This window comes from Crassostrea angulata, chromosome 7 (genome assembly GCF_025612915.1).
Source record: "Crassostrea angulata isolate pt1a10 chromosome 7, ASM2561291v2, whole genome shotgun sequence".
In the NCBI taxonomy this organism is placed as follows: domain Eukaryota; kingdom Metazoa; phylum Mollusca; class Bivalvia; order Ostreida; family Ostreidae; genus Magallana; species Magallana angulata.
The window spans coordinates 26,829,484-26,857,483 of NC_069117.1; the positions used below are offsets into that span (position 1 = coordinate 26,829,484).

The 28,000-nt window shown below is 32.0% G+C and overlaps 1 protein-coding gene across 1 annotated transcript; it reads left to right on the forward strand.

Annotated features, from left to right (window-relative positions):
* The first annotated feature begins 4 nt into the window (after positions 1 to 4).
* Positions 5 to 28,000, forward strand: LOC128156013 (nose resistant to fluoxetine protein 6-like). The gene is given in 24 exon segments (XM_052817966.1): positions 5 to 399; positions 1,051 to 1,220; positions 2,844 to 2,938; positions 3,345 to 3,511; positions 3,735 to 3,800; positions 4,198 to 4,294; positions 5,290 to 5,455; positions 5,797 to 5,868; positions 7,121 to 7,251; positions 7,425 to 7,555; positions 15,123 to 15,335; positions 16,333 to 16,502; positions 18,070 to 18,160; positions 19,711 to 19,810; positions 20,054 to 20,220; positions 20,838 to 21,005; positions 21,150 to 21,246; positions 21,337 to 21,429; positions 21,553 to 21,718; positions 22,035 to 22,114; positions 22,773 to 22,892; positions 23,274 to 23,400; positions 26,469 to 26,798; positions 26,911 to 28,000. Coding segments are annotated over 24 exon segments (3,453 nt in total). The 5' UTR covers positions 5 to 83; the 3' UTR covers positions 27,031 to 28,000.

A 28,000-nucleotide genomic window follows, 5' to 3' on the forward strand; every position in this document is an offset into this window, starting at 1 on the left:
CAGATAAACAACACAAGTTCTCAATTATTCGTTTATGATATTATAAAATTAAACGTGTTGTGTAGACCAAAGAATCTCAAGGTATGTTTTCTAGTACGCCGTTGTACATGTACTTCGGTTTCGTTTTCGCGATTTACACTCCCTCGTCATTGGCACTGAAACATGTACCTTACTTGGATGCGATACGGGACGTAGTGAAAGCAGTTAATAACGCAAATCGAGACCAAACTAAAAATGACAAGTTTCTCGATACTCTTTCCTACTGGAAAGAAATCCTAGGAAATTTGTTGAATGAAAATGAAAATGCAGCCGACCATAACAACGTGAGTGAGCAGTGTAGTTTCAGCCTGGCAGCTCTACAGCTTGGCCTCACTCAGAGAGAAACATGGGCCTTACAAAGTAAGCTTATTATTATGATTTGGGTAGGGGGTGAGCGTCGGGATGGACTTTTAATTGTATGTTTACGTCCGTTCTTTGGCATTCCTTTGTCTTTTTCTCCTTTACACTATTTTATCATACGTTTCTTTTTTGGAGGAGGAAGGGGGGCGGTGATCGCTGATTATTCTCAGGTCATTATCAATATTTGTATTGGCAATACTTTACGAAGTATGAACACTTACATATTCTACAGTAAATAGATTAGTGTTGCTAAAGCCGGAAACTATTGCTTATGAAATGCAATCTTTGGCTTTTTAGATTAATATTTATAAGGTATTTTGGGTATGCTCTTATTCAATTTGCTATATAACACAATAAGGAAAAGGGCGTAAAAAACTGAATTATACATAATTCATGTATTCCTTTAAAACATCATTTTTACACGTGCTATTTTACAATCAAAAGTATACTTAAGCTTGAGTAGTACCCTGCGGATAGTTTGATAAACATGTAATATAGTAACTTTTTTTTCATACATTGAATTTAATATAATAATTTTCAGTCAAAGTATTGGACATACGTTCTAAACTTAATTTTATTAACTTTTGAGGTTTAATGAGTCTAAGCAATTAATAGATATTTACACTTACATATGCTATAATTTCGTTTCAGTAATTGACGCCACAGCTAAACCTGAAGCCGGAGTCCTAGATGGTAGTTTAAAATGGCTTGGTTCCTACGATGAGTGTAAAAGAACAAGCTATCACAACGAATCGAGATCTCTTGACATCAAGGGGAAATATTCTCTACTTACAATACCAGTTGGGACAAGCACAAGCGCAGTATGTTTCACGCATTTTCAATTTAATTTTTTTTGTTTTACATTCTCAATGACATATTTTTTTCGTGTATTACATGTTGCCTAACATTTTTTTTTTAAAACACCTCGATATCGTTCCCCGCTCCTGTGACACACAGAGCGTATATCGAATATAGTCAGTAACTTTATTTTGCAGGTATACAACGAACAATTTTTAGAGTTGAGCATTCCATTGTCTCACTTTCTTTAATATAATTCTTACCCCAATCAAATCCACGTTTCCAATCCAAATTCAATAAATTCGTAAAGAAAATAGTTCAGATAGTTTTTAATTCAGTGCGCACATATGAACCTTATGAACGCATGTTAAAGTTTAGTTACAAAAATTACATGTAATTAAAATGATGAGTTTTGGCATTTAGGTACATCCAAAAATTGTATTTTACTTGATTCAATGCGTGTTGCTGTTTATTTTTGTTGTTGTTGTTGTTTGTTTTTTGTTTGTTTGTTGTTGCTGTTGTTTGTATGTTTGTTTGTTTTGTTTTAGTTGAGGGGGGGGGGGGGGTAATAATGATGGAATAGTAAATCATACTTTATTGATCGTTAAAGTTTATTTTCTGAAAGATGATATTGTTGTTCTAAAAATGATAATTATATGCTCTCAATTTTTTTAAAACAAATTTTAATTTTCTTTTAGAAAGTGGAAAATCTGTTTGGTTACACAGAGTATGGTTTAAAACTTGATGTTAATAGATGCATGATAATAATTTTTAATAAATAATGTCCAATAATGACAATAAAACGTTAAATTTTTCTTAAAATAAAATATATGTAAGTTAATACCATAATTCTTTTCATTTCCACCACCCCCAAACCTATAGATAAAGTTTTAAAGAGACGTGACTTGCACAGATGAAATATAAGACAGTCTTTTTAAAATGAAACAAATTGGCTAAACATTAGAAATATCGCTAATTTTCAAAAAATTTAGTGTAGCTTTTTACCTTAAGGGAGGTGTCCGGCTATCTTTTTCATTTGAGGACCAGAACGTAAGCATTTCTTTAACTGTTCTATTTCTGCCTTAAACTGATAAATCTGTTGTCAAAAGATAAAAAGCAAATAAATAGGAGGTTTTACTTGTTATTTGGTATGCAAATTACGCATGCAAGAACGGATCATTGCCTCTTTAATCACTTAGAACTTCTCAGCTTCAGACTTAAACTGAAGATTCAAAAATCAGAAGAAAAGATTAAAGGGGTTATTACTGTCAACTTTACAATCACTTTTTGTGAAACAATTGACACTAATATTTAAGTCATAAACCTCATATTCACTGCTTTTTTATCTTTCGACAACAGTTAAGTCATAGCCAAGTTAGTTCAAGAAATGTTTACATTTTGGTCCACATGTGTACAACGATGGCCAAGAATCTCCCTTAAATCTTTACTTGATGAATTTTTGTTGGAGATAATTTCTGTTCTGGAGATAAATTACTGAACGTTAAAGGAACATGTAAGCATGAAGTACATAATGAATAAACGACAATGTCAGTTACATAGCAAGATATTTTTGATTGTTACATACATGTAAGCGTTTTTATCGATTAATCATATTTGTATATTTATCATTATACTACTTTGTTTAGGTGTCTGGACCAGAGGTAGTCTCTCTGGTTATCGGAGTATGCCTCCCTGATGGTTGTAGTACGGGCGATATAACAGCCCTTGTTCACAACAGTAAGTTACTTTTAAGAGAGAGAGAGAGAGAGAGAGAGAGAGAGAGAGAGAGAGAGAGAGAGACCTTAATTTATGATTTCATTTCAGATATTGGTAGGATACCTTTTGGAAACTTTTCCAGCTTTAAATTTTACGTTACCTCTGAGGAAGAAGACAAACCGCTCACTTCAAATGCAGTCGTAGCAATGTAAGTATAATTATACCAATCTATTTTTTTTTTATTTAATATCCAAATTCTCAGCCTGTTCTTACAGTCAAATAAATTAATATTTTAAAAAAATCACTAAAATCATCTCTTTGGTTACTGCAACATGGTACACATTAAACCTAATACCCCTTTATATATCAAGAGTAAACCCTAATAGTTTCTTATTAAGATATAGGTTAATAACTTGATAAGTATTTTTCAGTGTTATCCTAAGCATATTGGCACTCATCGTTATCATGGGTACATCTTATGACGTCATAGTTGTTCAGTGGTTGCGCAACATCGGATCCGAATTGGAGAAACATATAGAAGATGAGAAGATTCCTTTATTGAATCCTAATTCAAAAGATGTTCATATGGAGTCAGAAAGTAAAAGGAATTGATATTTTCAACAAAATAATCAAAGAGATCTTGAGTAAATCAACAATATTACTTAACCGCACATTGCCCAATGGTTAATGACTGTCCATTTTATTAAGGGAAAAATAGGTACTAAACAAAGAGTACAACGATGGTGTTAATAATATTTCATCTATAGATATATGTAATATGTTGAATATAAAAATAACAATAATAAATTGTTATTCTTTAGACATTTTTGAGAAACTTCTTTCGTCCTTCTCCGTCTACTCCAATGCTAAAAAGATCCTCAGTACCCGTAAAACGTCGGAAACCTTGACTGCATTGAATGGGATTCGGTTCCTGAGCATTTCCTGGGTTGTTCTTGGTCACACGTATACCTTTGCACTATCAAGTATCAGTACGTATTGTATTGTCTAATGGATACTAAAGAACATCTCGCGGATTTTTAAATCTCGCTTTTATTTTTCGGACAGATGTAAAATATTTGGAATTATGAAAACAATTCGGCGTTCGCGATTTTATACTCTCGCGATTTGATGCAAAAGCATTTTATCACGGAATTAAGTACTCGCATAAAATAAGGAATCTACTTTAGTAAGCATATCTACATAATAGTTGTATTGCGATGTCGGTTGGACTTTTGCCCAAGTAAAAAATACAAAAGTATGTAAGTCATCTTTTTATATTTCCAGGCAATACTGGGCCCTTTTTAAAAGAAATGCTGGGAAGAAGGAGTTTCCAAGCTTTAGCTAATGCTTTGGTGGCCGTTGATTCTTTCTTTGCTATCAGGTAATTAATGATTTAATTATTATAAAGTGTATTTTTTAATATCTGTGCAAGAATGTATACTGAATAAGTATGAGTTTAAATCTGACATGAAAAAATAAAGGTATTTAGTCGCCATGTAATTTTTAATCGCTCGTCAACTTTAATTTTATCATTTTTATTTAAATGATATCAATTGAAAAAGAATTTGTCAAGAAATTTAAATACTTATAGGGCGTGATTTTCAAGAACAGGCTCTTTCTACAGTAGTAGAAAATATGTAGTTGCAAGAGCTACATGTACCATAGTTACATATATCATGTTCGCAGTAATTGAAAAGTGAAGAGAATTATCTTTAAGCCCAACTGGCCATAATAAAACGCAGCGCAGCATGATGTTTTTCTCCTCAAAGATTGACCCAGATCATCACAATTAGGGGGCATTAAAAAAATTTCATTTTATTTTGTTTCGTCTTTCGTTGGATTGCGTTTAAAATAATAATTGTGTTTATTGTTCTGAAAGTTTTGATCGTCAAAAATATTTCTACGATTACCACGACTGCAACCACAGATCTCAAGATCTAGTGATACCTGATGCTGCGATTACTCTACGATTAAGACCGCTACATCAATCGCCCCGCGAATCGTGTTAGTGGGAACGTAGCATTATAAACGGGTGTGAAGTGATCAGATATCGTAAACTAATATTCCAGTAGTCGGAGATAAAATAGAAAAAATGCGTATTTATGAATTCATGTCAGCTTTGAATAGAATTACATTTAAATTCTATTGCAGTGGATTTCTTCTAGCATACCTAACATTAAAAGAAATGGACAAAAGAAAGGGGAAATTGAAATGGGCCATGTTTTATTTCCATCGATTTTGGAGGTAGGAATTTTCACCAAAAAAAATCAATTAAAAATCATTTTAACAAATTATAAGTCAGAAATGAACTTGTTTTTCACAGCTCTTTCAAAATAAATACGGATATTGTATTACTTTTTTCTTTCCCTCGACAAGGTTGACTCCCGCCTATATGCTGGTTATGATGACAGAGGCCACACTGTCGCCGTATTTTGCCGACGGACCCATTTATCCGCCACAGGGGTTTGAGGTGGATTATTGCGAGAAAAGTTGGTGGAAGAATCTACTTTACATCAACAATTTATTCGATCCAGCTGAAATGGTAACTAAACAATGTGTGTTATCATTTAATATTTATCTTGTCTTTAACGTCTAAGATTGGAGGACAAACTCGCAGTTTTATACCGTTTATGTGCATTTTTCCTGCTTGTCTCTTAGTCGACTTACCAGTGAAATCGTGGGGGTATTTAAACAGTCTTTAGCGCCGTCTTTCCATCCGTCTGTTGGTCATTCAGTCGAAACCAAAATGCATCAAATTCCTTTACCGAATTTAAATGCATAAAACAAATCAATCTAGGATATTAAATGTATCATTAAATTACGAAGAGTTACATGTACATGAAGTTTTAAGAAATGTTCTTTCTATGTATTTATGTAGAATAGTTATTGGCCATACGAACAACTAGATTTATTATACTAGTAATCCCTGAGTTTTTTAATGAACCAACGAGTTAAGTATTTTTACTATAAAGTAAACTGTGGATGTATATGATTTCAAGAATGAAACTTTTATAATTTAACTGTTTTTAGTGCATGGGCTGGTCATGGTATTTATCAAACGACATGCAGTTTTTCATCCTTAGTCCTCTCCTGTTAATTCCTTTGTATTAGTAAGTACCGATTTTTCTGTACATGTAACTATATTATGTCCTGTAGTTTGTATCCTATTGTGTCGTTAACAGATCATGCTACACATCTATAAATTCTTTCTTTCATTCCATTCAATTTGACCAAATAAAAGTCAAAACAGAGCTAGGTATCTGTTACCACATTCACTTAAGACCTGTTCAGCAGAACATTAATGCCACCACGGACCGAAATTCCCTATACCACAGATATGAATTCTCTTTTTTACATGATTCCACCGTTTTCTATAAATTTACGAGAAAAAAGTTGATGACATTTTTCATGCACCACGTTTCCATTGAATTTCGAATTTGTATTTTTCTAGTGTGTGTTTATGTTATAGCATTTTTGTGAATGGGAGACCCATTTTATTTTTTTTCTTCTAGTCAACTGTTTGTATGTCTTCCAGCTACCTCTGATGTAACCAATACTATTTCTATAGTTTAATACAAACACGTTGCCTTGATTTGTTAATAAATGGTTTTAACATAAAATAAATATGACTTTTCGAGCGACAAAGATTGTTATAAAGTCATATTGTTCACAAATGGCAGACAAAGCGGAATTTTAAAATAGCAAATATTAACGTTTCTTCCCCCAATTTTAGCGGATATTAATTCCTCGGGTTTAATAAAGTTTAACCGTACCTGTGCAAAAGATTTCTTGCGTCAAGCGCTCGCAAGTGCCCGATCTGATGTACAGGCCTCTAAGATTACAAGGACTAGGCCCGTTACATGCCTGCTGAGCTTTTCTAACACCTGGTGTATGTATGTCTGTATCTGTTTGACAATGAATTCACTTGTAAAAACATATCACATTATTTAAGATACGTTAAGCATTAATTTTTTTTAGTAGGAAACCACAATGTCCCCGATCTCCACCACATGCATATGAAGCCAAAGATCACAATCAAATTAACCGGAGTTATGCATGTATATTTTTATTGAAACTATAAAAAAGGGATACAACAATTCACAAATGAGAACAATTATCAAGGGTTGATGTTGTCTTTGGTGATAGTGAAAAAAAATATAAGAATGAATGAAGTTGTGAATGCAATGTATCAAAATCAAACCATCAGATTTTTTTCTACAGTAATGAAGTTGCTGGTATCATCGTGTGCTTGGTGTTTTTATTGGGAACAACCATAGCCCCTGGAGTGCTTTCTTCTTATTACGATATGCCAGCAACTTTATTTGCTGACAGTTCGCAGTAAGTAAAACCGCCACTTCTTCTTTCGTGTTCGTTTGTTCATCATTAAAAAAGTTCTTCTACGCAATGAACTAAAATTAAAAACAAATGCTATAAAAATACATGCCGGTATCTATCTTTGCACGTTGCAGGTAAATATTGTAATTATGTTTGCTGTGCGTGTATAATTACAGGGACGTATATGATGCCTATACAAACCAGTATTATGTCAAGCCATGGTGCAGAATGGGACCGTATATAATTGGAATACTATTTGGATATCTTTTGTATAAAACAAAAAGCAAACTAAGGATCAATAAAGTACGTAAAATAACACATCGTTATTTTTACAATATCTTTTTATTTTATTTTTTTAGCTCACGTATAACGAATGTTCAAGTGAACTTTTCTGATCACCTGATTTTCCGTTGTCTTTCTGTCTGTCCGTCCGAAAACTTTTCACACTTTTTTCTTTTCTCTAAATCCACTAGGCCAAAGTTAACTAAACTTAGTACAAAGCATCTTTATGGCAAGGGGATTCTAAATTGCTAAAATAAAGGGCGTAACCCTTTTAAAAATGGAGATAACTGCAAAAAGTGAATATTGGGTGTGTGTCTTTTAAAATCTTTTCCTCCAGAAATACAGCACCAGAAATTCCAATATTTACACCAAAGCTCGTTTATATACTGAAGGTTCTAAATTGTTAAAATCATGACCTTCAGACCAAAACTCGGGCCCTCGGCGAGGTTCAAAGTTTTACATAGAATTACATAGGAAAAATGTTTAAAAATATTTTTCTCAAGAACCACTGCACCAGAAACGCCAATATTTACATCAAAGCTTGTATATAAAGTGAAAATTCTAAATTGTAAAAATTGTAACCCTCGGACCAAAACACTGACCTCAGACAGGGTTCAAATTTTAACTTAGAAATATGTAAGAAAAATGTTTTAAAATCCTCTCTCGAGAGTTACTGCACCAGTAGTGCCAACATTTACACAAAAGGTAGTATATATAATGAAATATGGTGGCCCGGACAAAAATGGGGCACGAGGTGGGGTTCAAAGTTTGAAATACATTGAAAAAGTGTTTAAAAATATTCCTCTCAAGAACTACAATGCTTATTTGTGGGATTACTATGCAATCATCATTAAATAATGTAGATTCTAAATAAATAAAACTGTGATCACTGGAGTAATACTGGGGCCCTTAGAGGCATACAGTTGGTGAGATTACTATACAAGCATCCTAAGATAGTGTAGATTTCAAATTGTTAAAGCCAACCATAAACCACGGACCAATATTGGGGTCCCAAAGGGGGTTCAAAGTTTCAAAAATAAAAATAGCATATGCTACGAAATAGAATGTTACAAGAAACTGTTGTTCAGGTGAGTGATGTGGCCCATGGGCCTTTTGTTAAGTGTACGCAATTCTTAATTAAAATAAAAAATAGTTTGTGAGTTGACAAATTGCTTTGAAAGTCAAAGCTGGACAAAGAAGAATATGTATGGTTCTATAAACATATATTTGCATTCTTCAGTGTCGATTTCTGTGATAACACTATTTAACATATTCTTCTATACATATATTCTTATATATTAGTTTTATCTGATCGCACAGGTGCTCACAATTTGATTATATAAATATAGTTAACAGGGGATCATTCGTTGAATATGTTCAAGTAAAAATTGTGGTCGGAGCGAAATAAAATCTATGAAAAAGCTTTCCAGACTTTGTTGGATTTTATCACGCATTGATTACAAACTAATAGCCTCATTATACCTAAAGAATGGTTCCTTATTTAAAACAAATTCTGATTTTAACATGTAAATTTATATCAATCATTTTTACCATTGAGTGATAGATAGACTATCTTATGAAATATATTTTTTCTAAGTTAAACTTTGCTTATGATATACATGTAGGTACTAAACTTACTAGTTTGGGCAGTTTCTTCTACTTTGGCTTGCCTGGTTCTCTACGGTCTTTATGACGCTTTGAATGGTAATCCAATGTCAACAAATGTGTCATCTCTCTACAACGCAACGCACAGAACCGTTTGGGGCGCATGCGTTTGCTGGGTTATATATGCGTGCGCAACCGGAAACGGAGGTTTTGTGAATACATTACTGTCCTGGTCTGCCTTCGGACCCTTAGCTAGACTATCTTACTGCCTTTACTTAGTTCATCCTGTTATCATGTATGCGTACTCTTATTCGTCCAGGACTTCAATATATCTCACTGATTTTACAGCGGTATGTATAATTATAACCAAAAGATTTGAATTGGCGTCAAAACTTTTACCGATGAATGCATTAGTCTTATTTTTGGGAGTTGATTTTAATCAACTCTCCTATGCACTTACTCGGGCAAAGTGAAAGTGAAACAGTGTTTGGACCTAAGCACAAATCAATTCCGCTGACAACACTAAGTTCTTGAAAATAATCGATAAATTCGATGCTATGTATTCTGAAGCATTGTTTTTCAAGAAAACTTATTTATTAATACCATGAAATAGTAAGATTTTAAATTGTACAAACAGTTTAGATATTTTTTAAAGTCGTATGTATTCCTACGCTAGAGTTCAATGTAGTCTCGTTCAACCAGACGCTTGGCTGTCTCCGTTAATATCCGACAAAACAGAGTTTCTTTTGCTTGTCGGAGATAAACGGTGACAGTCGAGCGTTTGGTTGAACAAGACAAGAGTTCAACCTTGCCTGGATCCATACAATTTTTCAGAAATTTTTCGATAACTGATACTACTTGCCATGCAAAATCACATATCGTTGATTTTGAATAAATGATAATCGATAAAATCAACTCCCGTCAGTACTTCAGTACTTTGATTTAAAAGTAAGATGGAATATCACATCTACTTAGTTTTACTTTCTAGGAATAAATCAATATATTTTATTTAACCTTTGAAAATTAGGTTAACAGGCTGGATCCTTGCATAAAATAACGTCAGTTTGATTACAAGTAAATGATGCACAAAAATTCGGAACTTTAAGCACGTTATTTACACAAAAGGAGAACTATCCAATGTATAATAATCAAAATAATCATTGATAATTTTAATCTGGTTATAACCCCAATTTAATATTGTTTACAAATTGATCTATATCTTATAGAAATTAAATTGGTTTATTTTGTTTAATGAAGAACTTAGTTTTATCATTATGAACGTTGTCCTGATCTATTGTTTGCTTTAGTATAATAAAACAGTGAAAAGTGCACCGATGATTCGGTTAGCATGACTCGATTTCCCCAAAAGCAAAATTATTTCTTAAGGCAAAGCCAATTATTGCTGACTCTTTTGTTGGAAAATTCTTAATTACTTGTTTGTTGATTAATGTATAATTTTTTTTGGAAATTTTTTCAGATATACCTTTTCCTTGGTAATTTAGTGTTTTCCCTCGTGGTTGCGTTTATTGCATCCTTGGTTTTCGAGGCACCTATGATGGGACTAGAGAAAGTACTACTCCTAAGAGATAGAAAATATTGACATTATAATAACATAAATGTTTAGGTATTTCTATTTTCCCTTTTGTATTTGTGGTCTGTATGTGTAATAACAAAATTTTACATTGCAATTCTCCAAACGCTTAAAGATCTAGTTCTACAAATTTAAACAAATGAATAGAGGTATGACAACATGTTTAATAACACGATTTTATTTTTGAAAAATGGTTTTACAATTATATCCTTGTTGTGTAAATAAAGAAATAAATTTGAGACCGCATGTGAAGTAAAAAGTACATAAGAACCTGATCTATCGGCTTTTTAAACGTGTCAATGTTTGCATAATAAACAATACTTAATACGGCTTACTCTTCTTTATATTTTTTTAAACCATACGCAATCATACGTTAAAGCAGCCTAGGTTAAGATTGTAATAAAACTGTATTTATTTGTGTAATGATTATTGTACAGCTTATTCAAACCTTTGAACTGTATGGATTTAGGTAATAAACAATAAAATAAAATTACCAACTACATTGTACATACAGTTTGAATATTGTACTAAGACAAGTTGTTAGTAGGTATATACTAGGAGGAACACACTGCACTTCTGAATGCTATAAAAGCAGAGGTGGTACAGAAAATTGGAAATAGATAACTTTTAAATATATACAATTGTACAGGTTCTTGTCTTAAAATTGTGAAATGTACTATAATTATGTTATACCAATATCTCATAATATATGTGTTCTAAAAAATAAGAAAAATCCAATAAACAACATAATCATAATGAGCAAGCAGGGAAGTGAGTCTTTATTTCAGACATGCCTGCATGCAAAAATATTTCTATACGATATACACTTTCAATTATTTAGGTAAATGTTTCCAAAGTTCAGCATGCATATTTACTTTTTCCCCAAATACATGTATGTAAAATATACATGTATACATATAGCATATACATGTACATATATGTGTAATTTCTAATTACAAAAATTTCTTTTATTTTTGCATTCATAATTTGGTAAAGAAAATGGACACTGATTTATATAGCTAGAGTACTACTATTGTGTTTATACTGTTTAATGCCAGGGTAAGCCTTAAAGTTTTTGTATGACAATACCACAATTTAAACTCTACTTTGAAGCATATTCGCTGAACCAAATTTTAAAGTGCCCCCCCCCCCCCCCCATGATGTTTTGCTTTTACTATATAAAATAATCATATTTTCTCTCGTTGTCGAGGTAACTGTTTTCAATTTAACTTTTAAGTAGTTAAGAATAGAGTTACAGTAATGAACTTGAACTCTGGTTTTGACCACTTAGAAGTTTTTCTGTATATGTCAATGAATTTGAAGGAAATTGTTTTGTTTTTATAATCCTTGCAAATTGAAACATCGAATATTCATTTTTTTTGTCACTCTAAAGTTTGTTTTTCATTCATTATAATCGAAGTTTTAAAGCTCATTCTATTTGGCTTTGTCAGTTGTCATATACAGTACCAATCAGCCCTAATCTAACAAAAATAAACCATTACTAAACCATGGTTTTACTTTCGGGGTTTGCTCTGGGTTTACTAGAGCAAGTAAACCCAGAGGGCAGACGCTACATGTGTATAATTACATTTTGAATATACAAGGGGTGGGAATTACATGCAGTAACATAATTAGATAAAATACGGATCTGCTTCACATTCCAATGTTTAAAAAGGCCCCCAAACGCAAACCGCGAGTATATCCAAAGTAAACCCTGAGTGGACCCAAAGTAAACCCCAACTGGACAAAAATTGTCAAAAAATAACCCCGTAGTATACCCCAAGTAAACCCAGAAAGTTAACCCGGCGTTTAGTTTGGGTTTACCCTGGTGTTAGGTTGGGTCTGATCGGTACTGTATGTACATGTTTGTAATGACCTTATGCTAGTTAAAACTATAAAAAAAAACCTCAAATATTTCATCATTTGAATATCACTATGTAGTACTATGCTATTACTTATTAATCCAAATGAATATAAACAGTCAACTTCCTCCTACTGAGGCCACATCATACCCGCGGGGATCATAATTTAGACAAACTTGAATATACACCACCGTAATCAACACTATCTTCGGATAATTCCACACAAATTTCAGTCTGTCTAGTCAAATCGTTTTTAAGAAGGTCTTTAAAGAGTTTCCTCCATATATGTCTTCTTTGAAATTTGAACCCCAACCGGTCCTACATGTACCCTACCACTGAGGATCACGATTTGCACATTTTTGTATATACTCTACCTTAAGATGCTTCAAACACAAGTTTCAGCTTTTTTGGCCAACTCGTTTTCTACTAAAAGACTTCTTTAGATTTTTTCTCGATATTTTCTTAGTACAGTACCAATCAGACCCAACTAACACCAGAGGAAAACCCAATTGAATACCGGGTGTACTTTTGGGTTTTACGTGGGGTTTACTCTGGGTTTGCTTTTAGAACATTTGGGTTCACTCAGGGTTTACTTTGGGTTTACTCGCTGTTTACTTTGGGTTAACTTGGAAATTGCTTTTGATGTCAAGTGAACCGAATTATCTAAATACACAGTTAGCGTCTGCTTTCAGGGGTATACTTCTGGCCGGGTTTACTCTCTGTGTACACTTTGGGTTTACTGTGGGTCCACTCTAGTAAACCCAGAGGAAACCCAGAAAGTAAACTCAGGGTTTAGTTGGGGTTTACTTTCAGTAAGGTTGGGTCTGATCGGTACTGCACGTAAAAACTCAATCCCCGTGGTGTGGCTCAGCCCTATCCCTAGGATTCAGAACTTCAACGATTTGAATTTACTCTACCTCGATGTAACAACTCAATGACATGTTACAGCTTTTTGTGGGAATAATATTAGAAATAATTTCACAAGCTTTCTCTCATTATAATTCGACCCTCCCCCCTTCCCGCACAACAAGTCTTCCAAGTGTTTACCAAGTATAATCTATTAACAATATGAAATAGGCACATTTATTTGTCTAGCCATCGGTGTGGCTGATTTTCCATTAACTTTCAAACCATGCACTGGCTTTGACTTCTGGTTGCGACCCGAGACCTTTACTTTTGCTAAATGTTACAAACACTTCCGGTTTGGTTAAATTTTGCTTTTGGTTTTTTATAAATTGTCGAGGGAAATGATCTTGCACTTATACATACACATGCATTTAAAACAGCAAAAAGGTGAGTACAACGTGCCGTAGGTACAATAAAGACACCAATATTCCAATGGCTCTGGCTGTTGTTTCAGTGATCATTTTGGCTATGCTGTTTTTCTTTTTAAACTATTATAACCAAAGATGAATATCAGTTACAACCAAATTGCTAGTCATATTAAGCACGCGCCAGAAATTCTAATTTAATGCTTTGACGTTCCTTTACGGGCAATAATAATTGATTTCAATCCTTGTTGTTTTATTTTATCTGTGTGATTGATGAAAAGACATAGCATTTATGAAATGTTGAAAAATTCACTTATATATTTGTATTTTTCAATTTATTCTAATTATCAGGGTGAACATTTGAAAGTTTTGTTGAGTGTATATACTGATATATTGTTTTAAAAAACGACCTTCAAATCGCCAATTTTTAGTCATAAAGGGCAATAACTAGAACTCTGATTCAATTGCCCGTCCCTTTATGACCGTGCGGCTATTTGTTTCTTGATAAGCATTAACCTTTGTCACCCACGACACATCCTTTACGAAACAAGTTTGGAAATTACAACATTAATTTTTTATTCTTTATTGCATCTTTGCCGTAATTAAATCATTAAAATAAGAAAGAAATACGCATGAAAAATTTAACTGAAAACTGAACTTTATTTATTTAAGATTGTAAAAAAAATCGTTTTATCTTGTATTAATATTTCCAATGACACACGATAAATTATGTATAAACACTAAGAAAAAATACTTAGAATATAAAATTTAGAATTTAGATGAAATTAAACTTTGTTTATCATTCAATAATAATTAAATTTTTCCGATATATATCATATCATACCCCCCCCCCCCCCACCAATATAGAACAATCCACTAAATATATACCAAATTTTCAGAAGTCTAAAATATGTCAATTGGACTTAAACAAGGCGCAATGATTTGTTCGGCTTATGTAATTTTTTAAACGGCATGCAAGTGGTACATGTACGATTAGCCATGACGTTGAAGGATGTTCCAGATAAATAATTCACCTTTATATTGACTTACATATATAGCTTAATGTACATTGGGTACTTCAGATAAAAATATTTCACAGTCGTTCGGTCGTCCATTGAGAGTATTACAAAACTTGCCTTGCTGTGTCGACCAAGGAATCTCAAGGCATGTTTTCTTGTAAGCTGCTGGCCTTTAGTTTTGTTTTCGCGATTTTTGCCCCCTTTTCTTTGGCACTGAAACATGTACCTTACTTGAATGTGATAGGGAACGCTGTAAAATTAGTAAATAACGCTAATCGAGACCAAACAAATAATGACAAGTTTCTCGATACTCTTTCCTACTTGAAAGATATACCGGGAAATTTGTTGTATGAAAATGAAAATGCAGCAGTCCAATACAACGTGAGTGAACAGTGTAGTTTCAGCTTGGCTGCCCTACAGCTTGGCCTCACTCAGCGAGAAACTTGGGCCTTACAAGGTAAGCTTATTTTAATTTATTGACTGATTTATTTTTCCATTATCTTGCGGTTGATATTGAATAAATTATGTCTGTTCCATTTTGGATCTCTCTCTCCCCCCTCTCTCTCTCTCTTCTCTCTCTCTCTCTTTTCATCATACAAATGTGAGAACCTTTTGACGAATTGGCTTTTTCCATGTTAGTTTCATCAAACGCTGTTTAAGAGTGTTCATTATGTACTGATTATAATCAGATGATTTCTAACATATATGTATTGGCAACATTTTTCTATAAAAATATGAATATAAACATTGACAGTTTCTAAAATAAATTGATGTATTATTGGTGATCTGCTTTGGACTATCAACAACATACTAGAAACACATGTTATAGTGAATATATATCAATTGTCCTATTTGATGTAGTTATTTTCCATCATTTGCAATAAATGACACAATTAAACTTAACATGGGTGTTTGATGGAATTCTTAACCTAGCTGCAGTAAGTTTGTGAATCATGAGAAAACTTAAATGTATAATCTATTAATGTAATAGTACAATATATGCATCTAAAAAAAATCTGATGTTGCTATCAAAGACTGAAACCAATAGCTTTGCAGGGCTGTCGTTGGCTCTCTACGGGTATATTAAAATTCATTTCAGAGGTATTATGGGTATTTTGTCAACTATATAAAAGAAAATCGGTAAAAATGTGTGAAAACCTCTAAATTATGATCTTGTATATATACCTTTATTATTTACATACACTTTTTACATCAAAAGGAAAACTATGGTCAACTTGTGTCGTATCTTGCAAACATAGTTTGATATATTATATATCCCAAGTCATAGTTGTTGTTTTTTTTTTGGGGGGGGGGGAACCTTGTGGGTTTTATATGACTTGCATGTAGGTCGAATGCTTGGAGAAAGATTCTTAAACTTCGACAAATCTTTAAAGAATAAACCTTAGCAATTAATAGATATTATTACACTGACAAATGCTATAATTTCGTTTCAGTAATTGACGCTATAGCTAAGCCTGAAGCAGGAGTCTTAGATGGTAGTTTAAAATGGCTTGGTTCCTACGATGAGTGCAAAAGAACAAGCTATCACAATGAATCGAGATCTCTTGACATCAAGGGGAAATATTCCCTGCTTTCTATACCAATTGGAGCCAGCACAAATGCGGTATGTTTCAAGTGTGTCGTTCTATTCCATGTGTTTGACATTCTCAGTACCATTACATTTGTAGCACTATTATTATACATGTACATTCTATTAATTACAAGAATCAGACATAAGTTAGGTCCTACTCGCAGAAAGACAGTACATGTAGTAAACCCCTCTACATTTTTTTCCGTTGATATAGAATATATTTTTTGTTCTCATCATAAAAGTCAATTACGGTCAAGATTTGGTAAATAAAAGGGGCCCACAGATTTCTAATGAATGGAATAAACGTTCTTACAAAATTGCTTCATAACAATACCCTTGTGTGATAGGGTGTAACGGGGCGATTATACTCCTAGAATGCCTACAGTATCTCAAAAAGGCATTAAACAAGCTCTTGGCCTCCTCTTGAAAACGGTGTAAAATCAAACATAGGTGTCGGGATTTCGTTTCCTGAGATTGAATATAGATTGTCAAGAACAATTTTCATTGTTATCATAACTACTCTAAAGCCGCAAAATACGAGAAAAAGATATTAATATCCAATCAATTATGACGCCAGAAGTGATCTAGAACAAGAGACACCCTAGGCCTGGAATTTACTTGATCTTCACATTAAGATCGTATGATTCAGTGTAAAGTATATTGATTTGTATGTTTCAAAGCTTAGTTATGTAATATGTAATAAAATAATGTTAAGTCTTAAGTTTGTTTTTACTAATTTTTTCTATAGTTCTTGATTGGTATCTTTTTTACTGAATGATATTGTGCTTTGATTGAATCTGTTTGAGACCAATCGCTGTTGAAGGTACAAGTTTTATTTTAAAAAGGGACATTGTTACGATTTTGGTCAAATTCCATTTTCCTGTTTTTATTATTTAAAGTGAATGCATTTCTAATGATCAACTGAAATTTGAGAGTCAGTCGCGGAGCTACATGTATATGCAAGTGACGGGGCTCGCAATTCTTTGTCATGTAAACAAGGCTCGTGTCCTGTTTTTGTTTACATAGGTTCAATATAGCAGTTAAAAATCTTTTTCAAGCTGATTTGTCCATCTTCTTATTCATTTTAAGAATAAATAAACAGTTCCTTACGTTTAACACATTCAAGGGTCTAAAATTGGAATTTTCACTTCAACATTCAAAATGTAAACAAAAGCTTTGTTTACATAGCAAAGAATTACAAGCTCTTTGTAAAAAATAGTAACAAATAGTAAAAAAATTTATCAAGCTAGTTTATCTTTTTATTCATTTAAGCATACACAGGGAGTTTCTAACGTTAAACACATTCATTTTAGGTCTAAAACTGAAATTGTCCCTTCTGTCAACATTCCAAATGTAAACCAAAGGTCTGTTTTTATAGCAAAGAATTGAAAACTCTGTAACTTTCTTATTAATAACTCGACGAATGAAACTCAAATTTTGTGTGCCCTATTTAGGTGCCTTACTGAAGCATTCTAAACAATAAAAAATCGTGACCATGCCCCTTTAAGGAAGGAATTTAATTTCAAGTTATGTTATAGGTTTTTTTCTGTGATTGACCATACATAAATTAATACATTTATCATTGTAATACTTTGTTCAGCTCTCTGGGTCATCAGTAACGGCTCTGGTCATCGGAGTATGTCTACCCGATAGCTGTAGTCCGGGCGACATAAAAGCCCTCGTCCACAACAGTAAGCTACTGTTCCTATCGGTCAAAGTAAACTATTCATATAGTATCTATATAAAGGAAAAATTAATCGACCTTTATATACAATAGCATGTTACTTCAAGGTACGTAGTACATTGCTCGTAGTAATACATGCATAGGTATAACAACATATCTCTCTCTCTCTCTCTCTCTCTCTCTCTCACACACACACACAGGAGAGATATTTTTATTATACCCCCGCTCCGAAGGAGAGGGGGTATACTGTTTTACCCTTGTGTGTCTGTCTGTCCGTCTGTCTGTCTGTCTGTCTGTCTGTCCGTCTGTCCGTCTGTCTGTCCGTCCGTAACAAAAATTTCTGTCGCATTTATCTCAGCAACTATTTATCGCAGATGCTTGAAATTTTAACACAGTGTTTGTTAAGGCATGCCATATCGTGGGATGTATTTTTGTACCAATCGGACGTCAACTTCCTGTTAAATGACGACTTTGCTTATTTTTTAACCAAAATTTTCAAACAAATTTTCGTCAAAGATTTCTCAGCAGCTGTTTATCGCAGATGCTTGAAATTTTTACACAGTATTTGTATAGGCATGCCATATCGTGGGATATATTTTTGTACCAATCAGACGTCAACTTCCTGTTAAATGACGACTTTGTTTATTTTTAGCAAAACTTTTCAAACAAATTTCCGTCAAAGAATTCTCAGCAACTGTTTACCGCAGATGCTTGAAATATTTTTACACAGTATTTGTATAGGCATGCCATATCGTGGGATATATTTTTGTACCAATCAGACGTCAACTTCCTGTTAAATGACGACTTTGTTTATTTTTAGCAAAACTTTTCAAACAAATTTCTGTCAAAGAATTCTCAGCAACTGTTTATCGCAGATGCTTGAAATTTTTACACAGTATTTGTATAGGCATGCTATATCATGGGATGTATTTTTGTACCAATCGGACGTCAACTTCCTGTTAAATGACGACTTTGTTTATTTTTAGCCAAAATTTTCAAACAAATTTTCATCAAAGATTTCTCAGCAGCTATTTTTGGAGATGCTTGAAATTTTTACACAGTGTTTGTTTAGGCATGCCATATTGTGGGATATATTTTTGTATCAATCAGATGTCAACTTCCTGTTAAATAATGACTTTGTTTATTTTTAGCCAAAATATTCAAACAAATTTTCGTCAAAGATTTCTCAGCAGCTATTTATCGGAGATGCTTGAAATTTTTACACAGTGTTTGTTAAGGCATGCCATATTGTGGGATATATTTTTTTACCAATCGGACGTCATCTTCCTGTTAAATGAGTACTTTGTTTATTTTAGCCAAAATTTTCAAACAAATTTTCCTCAAAGATTTCTCAGCAGCTATTTATCGCAGATGCTTGAAATTTTAAAACACTATTTGTTTAGGCATGCCATATTGTGGGATATATTTCTGTACCAATCGGATGCCAGCTTTCTGTTAAATGTCGACTTTGCTTATTTTGCATATTCACATCAGAGCGGGGGTATCACTAGTGAGCATTGGCTCACAGATATCTTGTTAATTATCATTTTATTTCAGATATTGGTAGGATACCTTTTGGAAATTTTTCCGGCTTACAATTTTACGTTACCTCTGAAGAAGAAGACAAACCGCTCACTTCAAACGCAGTAGTAGCTATGTAAGTATACTAATTTGTTTGGGTTTTTTTAAATTTAGTATCCAAATACAACGTCATTCCTTACAGTAAATTAAATGAATTTAAAAAAAAAAAATTCAAATGTTTATTTTGGTGACATACAAAGTACAATACTATTTTGATACATATATGATATTTAGTAAAAAATCATTTAGATGTTAAACCATGATAGTTCATTAATAGTAATACATATGATAAGGTTATGATATTATTTGTTCCTTTCAGTGTTATCTTGAGCATATTGGCACTCATAGTTATCCTAGGTACGGCTTATGACGTCATAATTGTTCAGTGGTTACGCAAAATTGGATCCGAATTGGAGAAACATGCAGAAGATGAGAAGATTCCCTTGCTAAATCACAACTCAAAAGAGATTCATATGGAGTCAGAGAGTAATTTTTTTAATTTTATTTCTTTTGAAAAAATCAGTCTAAAACTTTAACAAATTTCATAAAATATATCAATTATTTTCTTTGGAAAAAAATCTAAATTTTTAACAAATTTCATTAAAGATAACATTACATGTATTTTCTAGGAGAAATTACAAATACTAAACAGAGCAACGATTGTTACGTCAATTACATCAAAATCAGTTCGCTAAATCCATAAATTCTTTATGTACATCCAAATAATTATTACCTTAAAATTTTGCAAAAATTTTTATCGGGGAATAAAAAAAAACTTCGCTATATCCGATATTTCGCTATATCCGTGTTATACGCTTTAAGTCAAGAATATGAATAATAGATGCATGAAGTAGCCATATTAACATGCTATTTCGTTCGCTTTCGCTACTTTAAATATAGGAAAAGAAACTTTGTCGAGAAAAAAATATTTTTATTAATATAACGATTATTTTTTATAATTACATATCAAATTGGTCATGTTTCATTAATCTTACAATAAAACATATATTCAAAACGCGCGATGGCGTTCATACTTGACAATGTGCTCATACGCCGTGACAATTTAAGTGTATTTATTTATTTATTTTTTTGTAATGCTATAGGTACTTTAGAGAAACTTCTTCTGTCCTTCTCCGTCTACTCCAATGCTAAAAAAATCCTGAGCACTCGGAAAACTTCGGAAACCTTGACTGCACTGAATGGGATTCGGTTCCTGAGCATTTCCTGGGTTGTTCTTGGTCACACGTTTGCCTTCGTACTTTCAAATATCAGTACGTATACATGAACCATTTGATATATAATTAATATGTTCTACATACAAGCACACAAGCTCATTATTATTATAGGTGGACGCTTGCCTACGTGAAAATACAATATAATTATACTTTAAGTTAGTAGTTTGCGTTTATTCTCAGGCAATAGTGGACCCTTTTTAAAAGAAATGTTGGGAAGGAGGAGTTTCCAAGCTATAGCCAATGCTTTGGTGGCTGTGGATTCTTTCTTTGCTTTAAGGTTGTTTACCTTTAATATATCAAGTTAACATCCAATAAAACCTTTTCCGACCCTCTGTAGAAATTACAATACAGGTCAATTATATTGTAGTGGCTTTCTTCTTGCTTACCTGACTTTAAAGGAAATGGATAAAAGAAATGGGAAATTAAACTGGGCGATGTTTTATTTCCATCGGTTTTGGAGGTAGGAATTAAAAAATAAATCAACTTTGTCAATAACATCTTTTACCAAATATCATCAGACAGAAATTTCTAACTAATTTTGGATCGATAATGTATAATTGCTAGTTATTTCTCTGGCGGTCAGGTTGACTCCCGCCTATATGCTGGTTCTGATGACGGAGGCCACATTGTCGCCGTATTTTGCCGATGGACCCGTTTATCCACCACAGGGGTTTGAAGTGGATTATTGCGAGAAAAGTTGGTGGAAGAATCTACTTTATATCAACAACTTCTTCGATTCTTCTGAAATGGTAACTAAACAATGTATGTTATCATCTTTTTCTTGTCCTTGATATTGGAGATGGAAGGCCATACAGGTATTGCTTATAGACCGTTCGTTTGCTTGTCATTTTTTCCGTCTCTTTGTCAATTATTACTTTTGTCGTATCTTTTGCATAATACGACTATGTAACGCACAAGTTGGACGTGTTTCAGATAAGTTATAAACGGTACATGTTATCTTATATATACAAATATAACGAAATGTATTCAATAATGTAAGTTTTCGTTGTTATACATGTACTGAGATGAATTCTGTATTAATTTATATTTTACCTATTTTTGTAGTGCATGGCTTGGTCGTGGTATCTATCGAACGACATGCAGTTTTTCATCCTTAGTCCTCTCATGTTAATTCCATTGTATTAGTAAGTACAGGCTTCTAAGTGTGACAATACGTCTTGTAGAAATTTGTAGCTTTTTTCCAATATCACATTTATACAAAAGAGAGTTTTTCTAAACATAAGTCGTCTGCCTACTTGTCTAATGCTGTATCATCTTCCGTTTTTTAATTTTTCAACTTTTTCTAAGAAGCACTGGGCCAATTCTAACGAAACGACACATAATATTCATACATTCAAAGATTGAAAAAAAAATAGGAAAAAATCAAAAGAAAAATCCTGTACATTTCCTTACAATTTTGGTAATAAAATAAAACCAAATGGTGTCGTAAGGAAATTTTATTTATAAAACCACTTTACAAGACTAGTAATGCCAATATTAAACACATAACTTTTTAATTAGAGTGTTAAGTACATTATGTAGGTTTACAATAGTCAAAACTATAAGACCCCTTGTCTAGTAAAAGGGGTCACGGGAGAGGTGCAAAATTCTACTTTGATTTGCAGTTTATCAACACTATAGAAAGGGTTACAGAAATTTATCTGAAAACTCCCAAGCAGGAATGTAATGTCGTGCATCTGCTTCTTTTTATCATTAATTTTATTGTTTAAGGTGAAAGATAAACTTAAACATGATGAAAGTTATTCATATATATTTATTCAAACCATTCATTTTTTTCATCAGCCATGAAATCGCTGGCATCATCATATGCTTGGTGTTTTTATTGGGGACAACTATAGCCCCTGGGGTGCTTTCCACTCACTACGATATGCCACCTTCACTATTTACTGTTGGAGGATCTCAGTAAGTATAGTATTACATACATGTGTGTATGCCTCTTTAATGTTCATTATGAACTTGCTTGATGACTTTGTTAATGTGAGCGATAATAGCAGTACCAACTTTTTGAAAATGTTCATAAAGATTAACAATATAAGTGAAATTTCAATATTATAATTAAGTGTATTGTTATTTTGAACTACTAGTACTTTCATAGCGGTTATTTTATCACAACATGAAAATGTTATTTTAAATTTCTAATCAAATTCTGTTACTCAATAAATTAATAACATATATTACAAATGATAAAAAGAATAGATACAATCGTGTGAAATTTGTATAGTAGCACTTACTTCAATACCTGTGTTACCGTACATTTACAAGTATTTGCGTGTATACTTTCAGGGATGGATTTGTGGATTATTTTTCAAAGTACTATATTAAGCCATGGTGCAGAATGGGGCCGTATATTATTGGAATAATGTTTGGATATCTTCTTTATAAAACGAAAGGCAAACTGAGGATCCATAAAGTACGTAAAAATATCTTTTTCTTCAAAATGAAGACGAAAAACGAAAATAAAATGCCACAGCAAAGTCATGCAGTGGGCAGAGATAAAATGGTTTTAAAACCAAAGTTGGGCTATAAAAAATGCATAGTGTCATTAGCATACTAAACATATTTTAATATAGTACATGTACATGAATGTTAATCCTCTTGGTTAATTACCTATAATTCACCATAAATGATACATAATGAATTTTCTGCTTATACGAGTCATTATCAAAAAACGCAGAAATAAAATTGAAGAAAAATCAAGAATTCTCTTGTGTTGAAAAATAATTTTATTCAATTGTAACAATAAACACATATCTGAAGAATACAAAAACACTTAACTCCCACCTAGAGATTATTTGATTTCTGAGTAAAACACGTTCAAAGAACTGGTCATACTTAAATGTTGTCCTTCCTGTTACACATAAGAAAATACAAATTTTAATAAATTGAAGCAAAAAAATATTCCAAAATTTCTTCAGACAATGTTGTGAAAGCATGACAAATAAAGAACCACTAACATTTTTTCAATGAAACAGAAGCAAAATACAAATTACAATAATATAATAGAAAATGTTCAAACAGGTAAACATTTTGTTTGTTATATTCACAATTTTACAGAATAAAAAGATAAGTATAAAGCTCAAAGTGCTTTTATTTGATCAGATATAAAACTTTAAGCATATGTGTAGACCCAAACCTAAAAGAAATATACACATGCAACATATTTTTAAATTTATGGTGCTGTAACAGGAAAGACTGAGTCTCGCAACAGGAAAGACAGTACGTTGTATTAAACAAGTCTCTCCTGTTACAAAATCATAATTCTGATTTAAAGTTGATTGATAGTAAACTTAGCATCAATCTCACAGTTTGGAGTCAATTAATATGCTGTTAAAATATAGATGAACCTTAAACAATACCATTAAATACTATGATAAAAGTTTTATAATCTTTACAGTAAAAAGTGTTACAGGAAAGAACAAAATAAGCAACAGGAGGGACTTCTTGTGTACATTCAGATCAAAATCTTCATTTGGTTAAACACTGAACATAAAAAATCTTGAAAATTTACTAAGGTGTTCCTAATATATAATGACATTTGTGAAGAAGTAAAATTTATTGAAAAATATAGAATAAAAATTGAAAAATGTTTACAACTGTAACAGGAGAGACTCCTAATAACACAATCTGGTCAGTAGTGGAAATTGATGTTGATATTTAAATTAAATAACAGATTTATTTCTGATTACTATGTAAAATACAAGAGAAACAAACTTTTCCTATAATAATATTTGCCTTAGAAAATATCAACTTTTAAAGAAAATGAAGTAACAGGAAGGACAATGTAGAGTGAAATAAAAAGATTACATTTAACAGAGTACTTAAAGCATTTGTAAGCTTTATGTATGACTATGGACTGTAGGCTGTCTCACTTTTCTGTTACTTTTTTCCAGATGTTGTCAATGATTTTGTAGTGGGTACTCCCATCTAACTTTTCTGGCTCTGGAATGAGGCATCTCTCTTCTGCCTGTATTTTCTCTGTCTGTCAGCATTGGACATCCCCATTTTTACCTATACCAAAAGACAACTTTCATTTTTCAACGAAATTGATATAATTCTTTAAAAATAAAAATAGTTTACTTAACTGCAGATCAAATATTTTGATTAAAAGGTGGAAAAATTATGTTGCTTGAGAAACAATTTATTGTCCTTCCTGTTACACTGAATTAAAATGCCTTAATATATTTATACATAATCACTAGATGCTGAATTGATTTGTAAACAACTGAGATATAATTAAAAAACATATATCTTTATTATGGATTATATATAATAATCAGCATGATGTTTAAAGAAAAAAACAATCATTAATTGTCTATCCTGTAACAGTCCATGTCTTTCCTGTTACAAAAATGTATATTGACATCATTAACTAACAAAATTTATTTGTAAGTAATAAAAAACAGAATATGAAGTGATTGTTCACAAAAAATGATATGAAAAATGTTTTGATCTGACAAGTGAACAAATATTCATAGTTCTTCTGTTATTATGGACATTTGTACGTACTGTAACAATGATATATCTGTCCTGTTACAAAATCACTTCTTATGTAATAACATAAACTATTAAAACAAAAATCCTTACTTAAGGTTAATTTATTGTACATACTACTTTATTGAATATTTTATGAAAAGTTATTGCTATATAAATAATGAAAATGTCTTAAAATCCTCATTTTTATATAAAAATGTCTTTCCTGTTACAAATTTACATGTAACAGGATGGACAATAACAGGATAGACAATTACTCTATATATGGTTGTTTGTTTCCCTTCCTGTCTACCATACACTGTTGATGATGCAGTAGTTTGAAACAAAATTGTTAAGTTATTTTGTAAGAAAAGTTAAAACATTTTACATTCATGTTTAAGTCAATTTTCAATGTAACAGTAAGGACTAGTTTTTTTTTCTACTGAGTAAATCATACTTACATTTGGAACATTTTCCTCAAACCAACGAACTTCAAAAAAATGGCGTCAACAACTTTGCTTCATGAAAATGAAACTAAGGCTGATGAAAAGTATTGAATCCAAAAAGGGTCATTCTAAATATTTCTATTTTCTGTTTTTACATTAACATAACAGGAGAGACGAAAACTCTTGTGACACACATTAAAGTCTTGATATTTCATAAAACAAGTACATTTACAAAACTTTTATTGTTTGAAATGTATTTCTTAAGAATTGTGTAAAGCATACATTTAAAAAAATGAGAGCAAAATGTACTGGATATATTTATAAACCACATGAAAGTGCAACAAAAAGAGTGTGTGACTTAGCAAATCATGCTAATTTGGACATTAAAAAAGGCAAATTTTCTTTAAACATGTCATGCAAAAAGAATTAAAGTGTTTTGCTAACCGCAGAATATTGTGTGGTATATATTAATGTACAAATTTATATTATTTTTCCTTGATATAATTTTTTATTGACCCGTGACCAAAATTTTGGCGGATTTTGAGAATGACTCATATACTAGGTATTGAACTTACTAGTTTGGGCAGTTTCTGCTACGTTGGCGTGCCTGGTGCTGTACGGTCTCTATGACGCAATGAATGGTAATCCATTGTCAACAAATGTGTCATCTCTTTACAATGCAACAGATAGAACCGTTTGGGGTGCATGCGTTTGCTGGGTTATATATGCGTGCGCAACCGGAAATGGAGGTTTTGTGAATACATTATTGTCCTGGTCTGCCTTCGGACCATTAGCTAGACTGTCTTACTGCCTTTACCTAGTCCATCCTGTTATCATGTATGCGTACTATTTTTCGTCTAGGACTCCCATATATCTCACTGATTTTTCAGCGGTATGTATTTAAGCCCCTTTTTTAAAATCTTTTGCTGATTATCACATTTCTCGATTACTTGCATTTTATATGAAAATGAAGTTTGATTTTCTAAAATATAATTCCATTTCAGATTTACCTATTCCTAGGAAATATAGTCCTTTCCTTCATGGTTGCATTTGTTGCGTCCTTGGTTTTTGAGGCACCTATGATGGGATTAGAAAAAGTATTACTCCGAAAAGATAAAAAATAATAAAAAAAAATTATAGTTTGTTTATAGGATATTTGGTCATTTTTGTGTCAACCAAATTTTACACGCCTGACTGTTTTTATAAATAACTTTGTTTATGATATTCAGGATGTATATTTTACAAATTTTACGAAACTTGTATAATGAATAGCATATATAATACTAGTAAAGTGTATATGTAAATGAACTCACTTAAAGACTGTGTGTAAAATGAAACAAATTCCCTTATTATTAAACTTATACTTTTATACATGACAAAGTTTGGAATATTGTTTCCTAATGACTTGAACGTGTTTTATATTTGAAACGGTCTATATGCAAAGTATTTTTTAACAAAATGAACTATTTTGCTAACACATGTTATTTATCTACATATTGTCAGGTCTGAAAGTAGATAAATTTAAACGTTTAAAATATGTAATGATGAAAAATTGGAAATAATTAATTACTCGTGTATAGATCAAAAGTTCTTGTTATTTTTTCTATTCACAGTAGGTTATTGTATAGGGTTTTTTTTTTAGAAAGAGCAAACTTTGATTATCTTTAATACATTTTGACAATGTGTTTTGTTTTCCTACCTCACAAGTTCGTTAATTTTTTTTTTAATAATTTGGGTTCTCATAAAATCTCTTGGACAAAAATATTTTACTACGGTTTGCAAAATGTGTATACATTATAAAATATTATTCAATCCATCTCCAATTCAATTACAATCAGACAGAAATTGTACATTTTCTTAAGTTTTGTCAATATTATTGAATCTACCTGTTTGTATTGGGAATCGAGGGTTACAGGTTTGGAATTTTGTAAACGTGATCCGTAGATCTTTTGATAAAATCAACAAATATACTTTTCTAATTTGAAGTTTGTTTTATAAATTCTTTTTAATTAATGCAGTCATTTTGATAAGATATCTACTACAATTATACTTCTCTATTCTTGCACAATTCGATTAATAAAAAACGACTTCTGA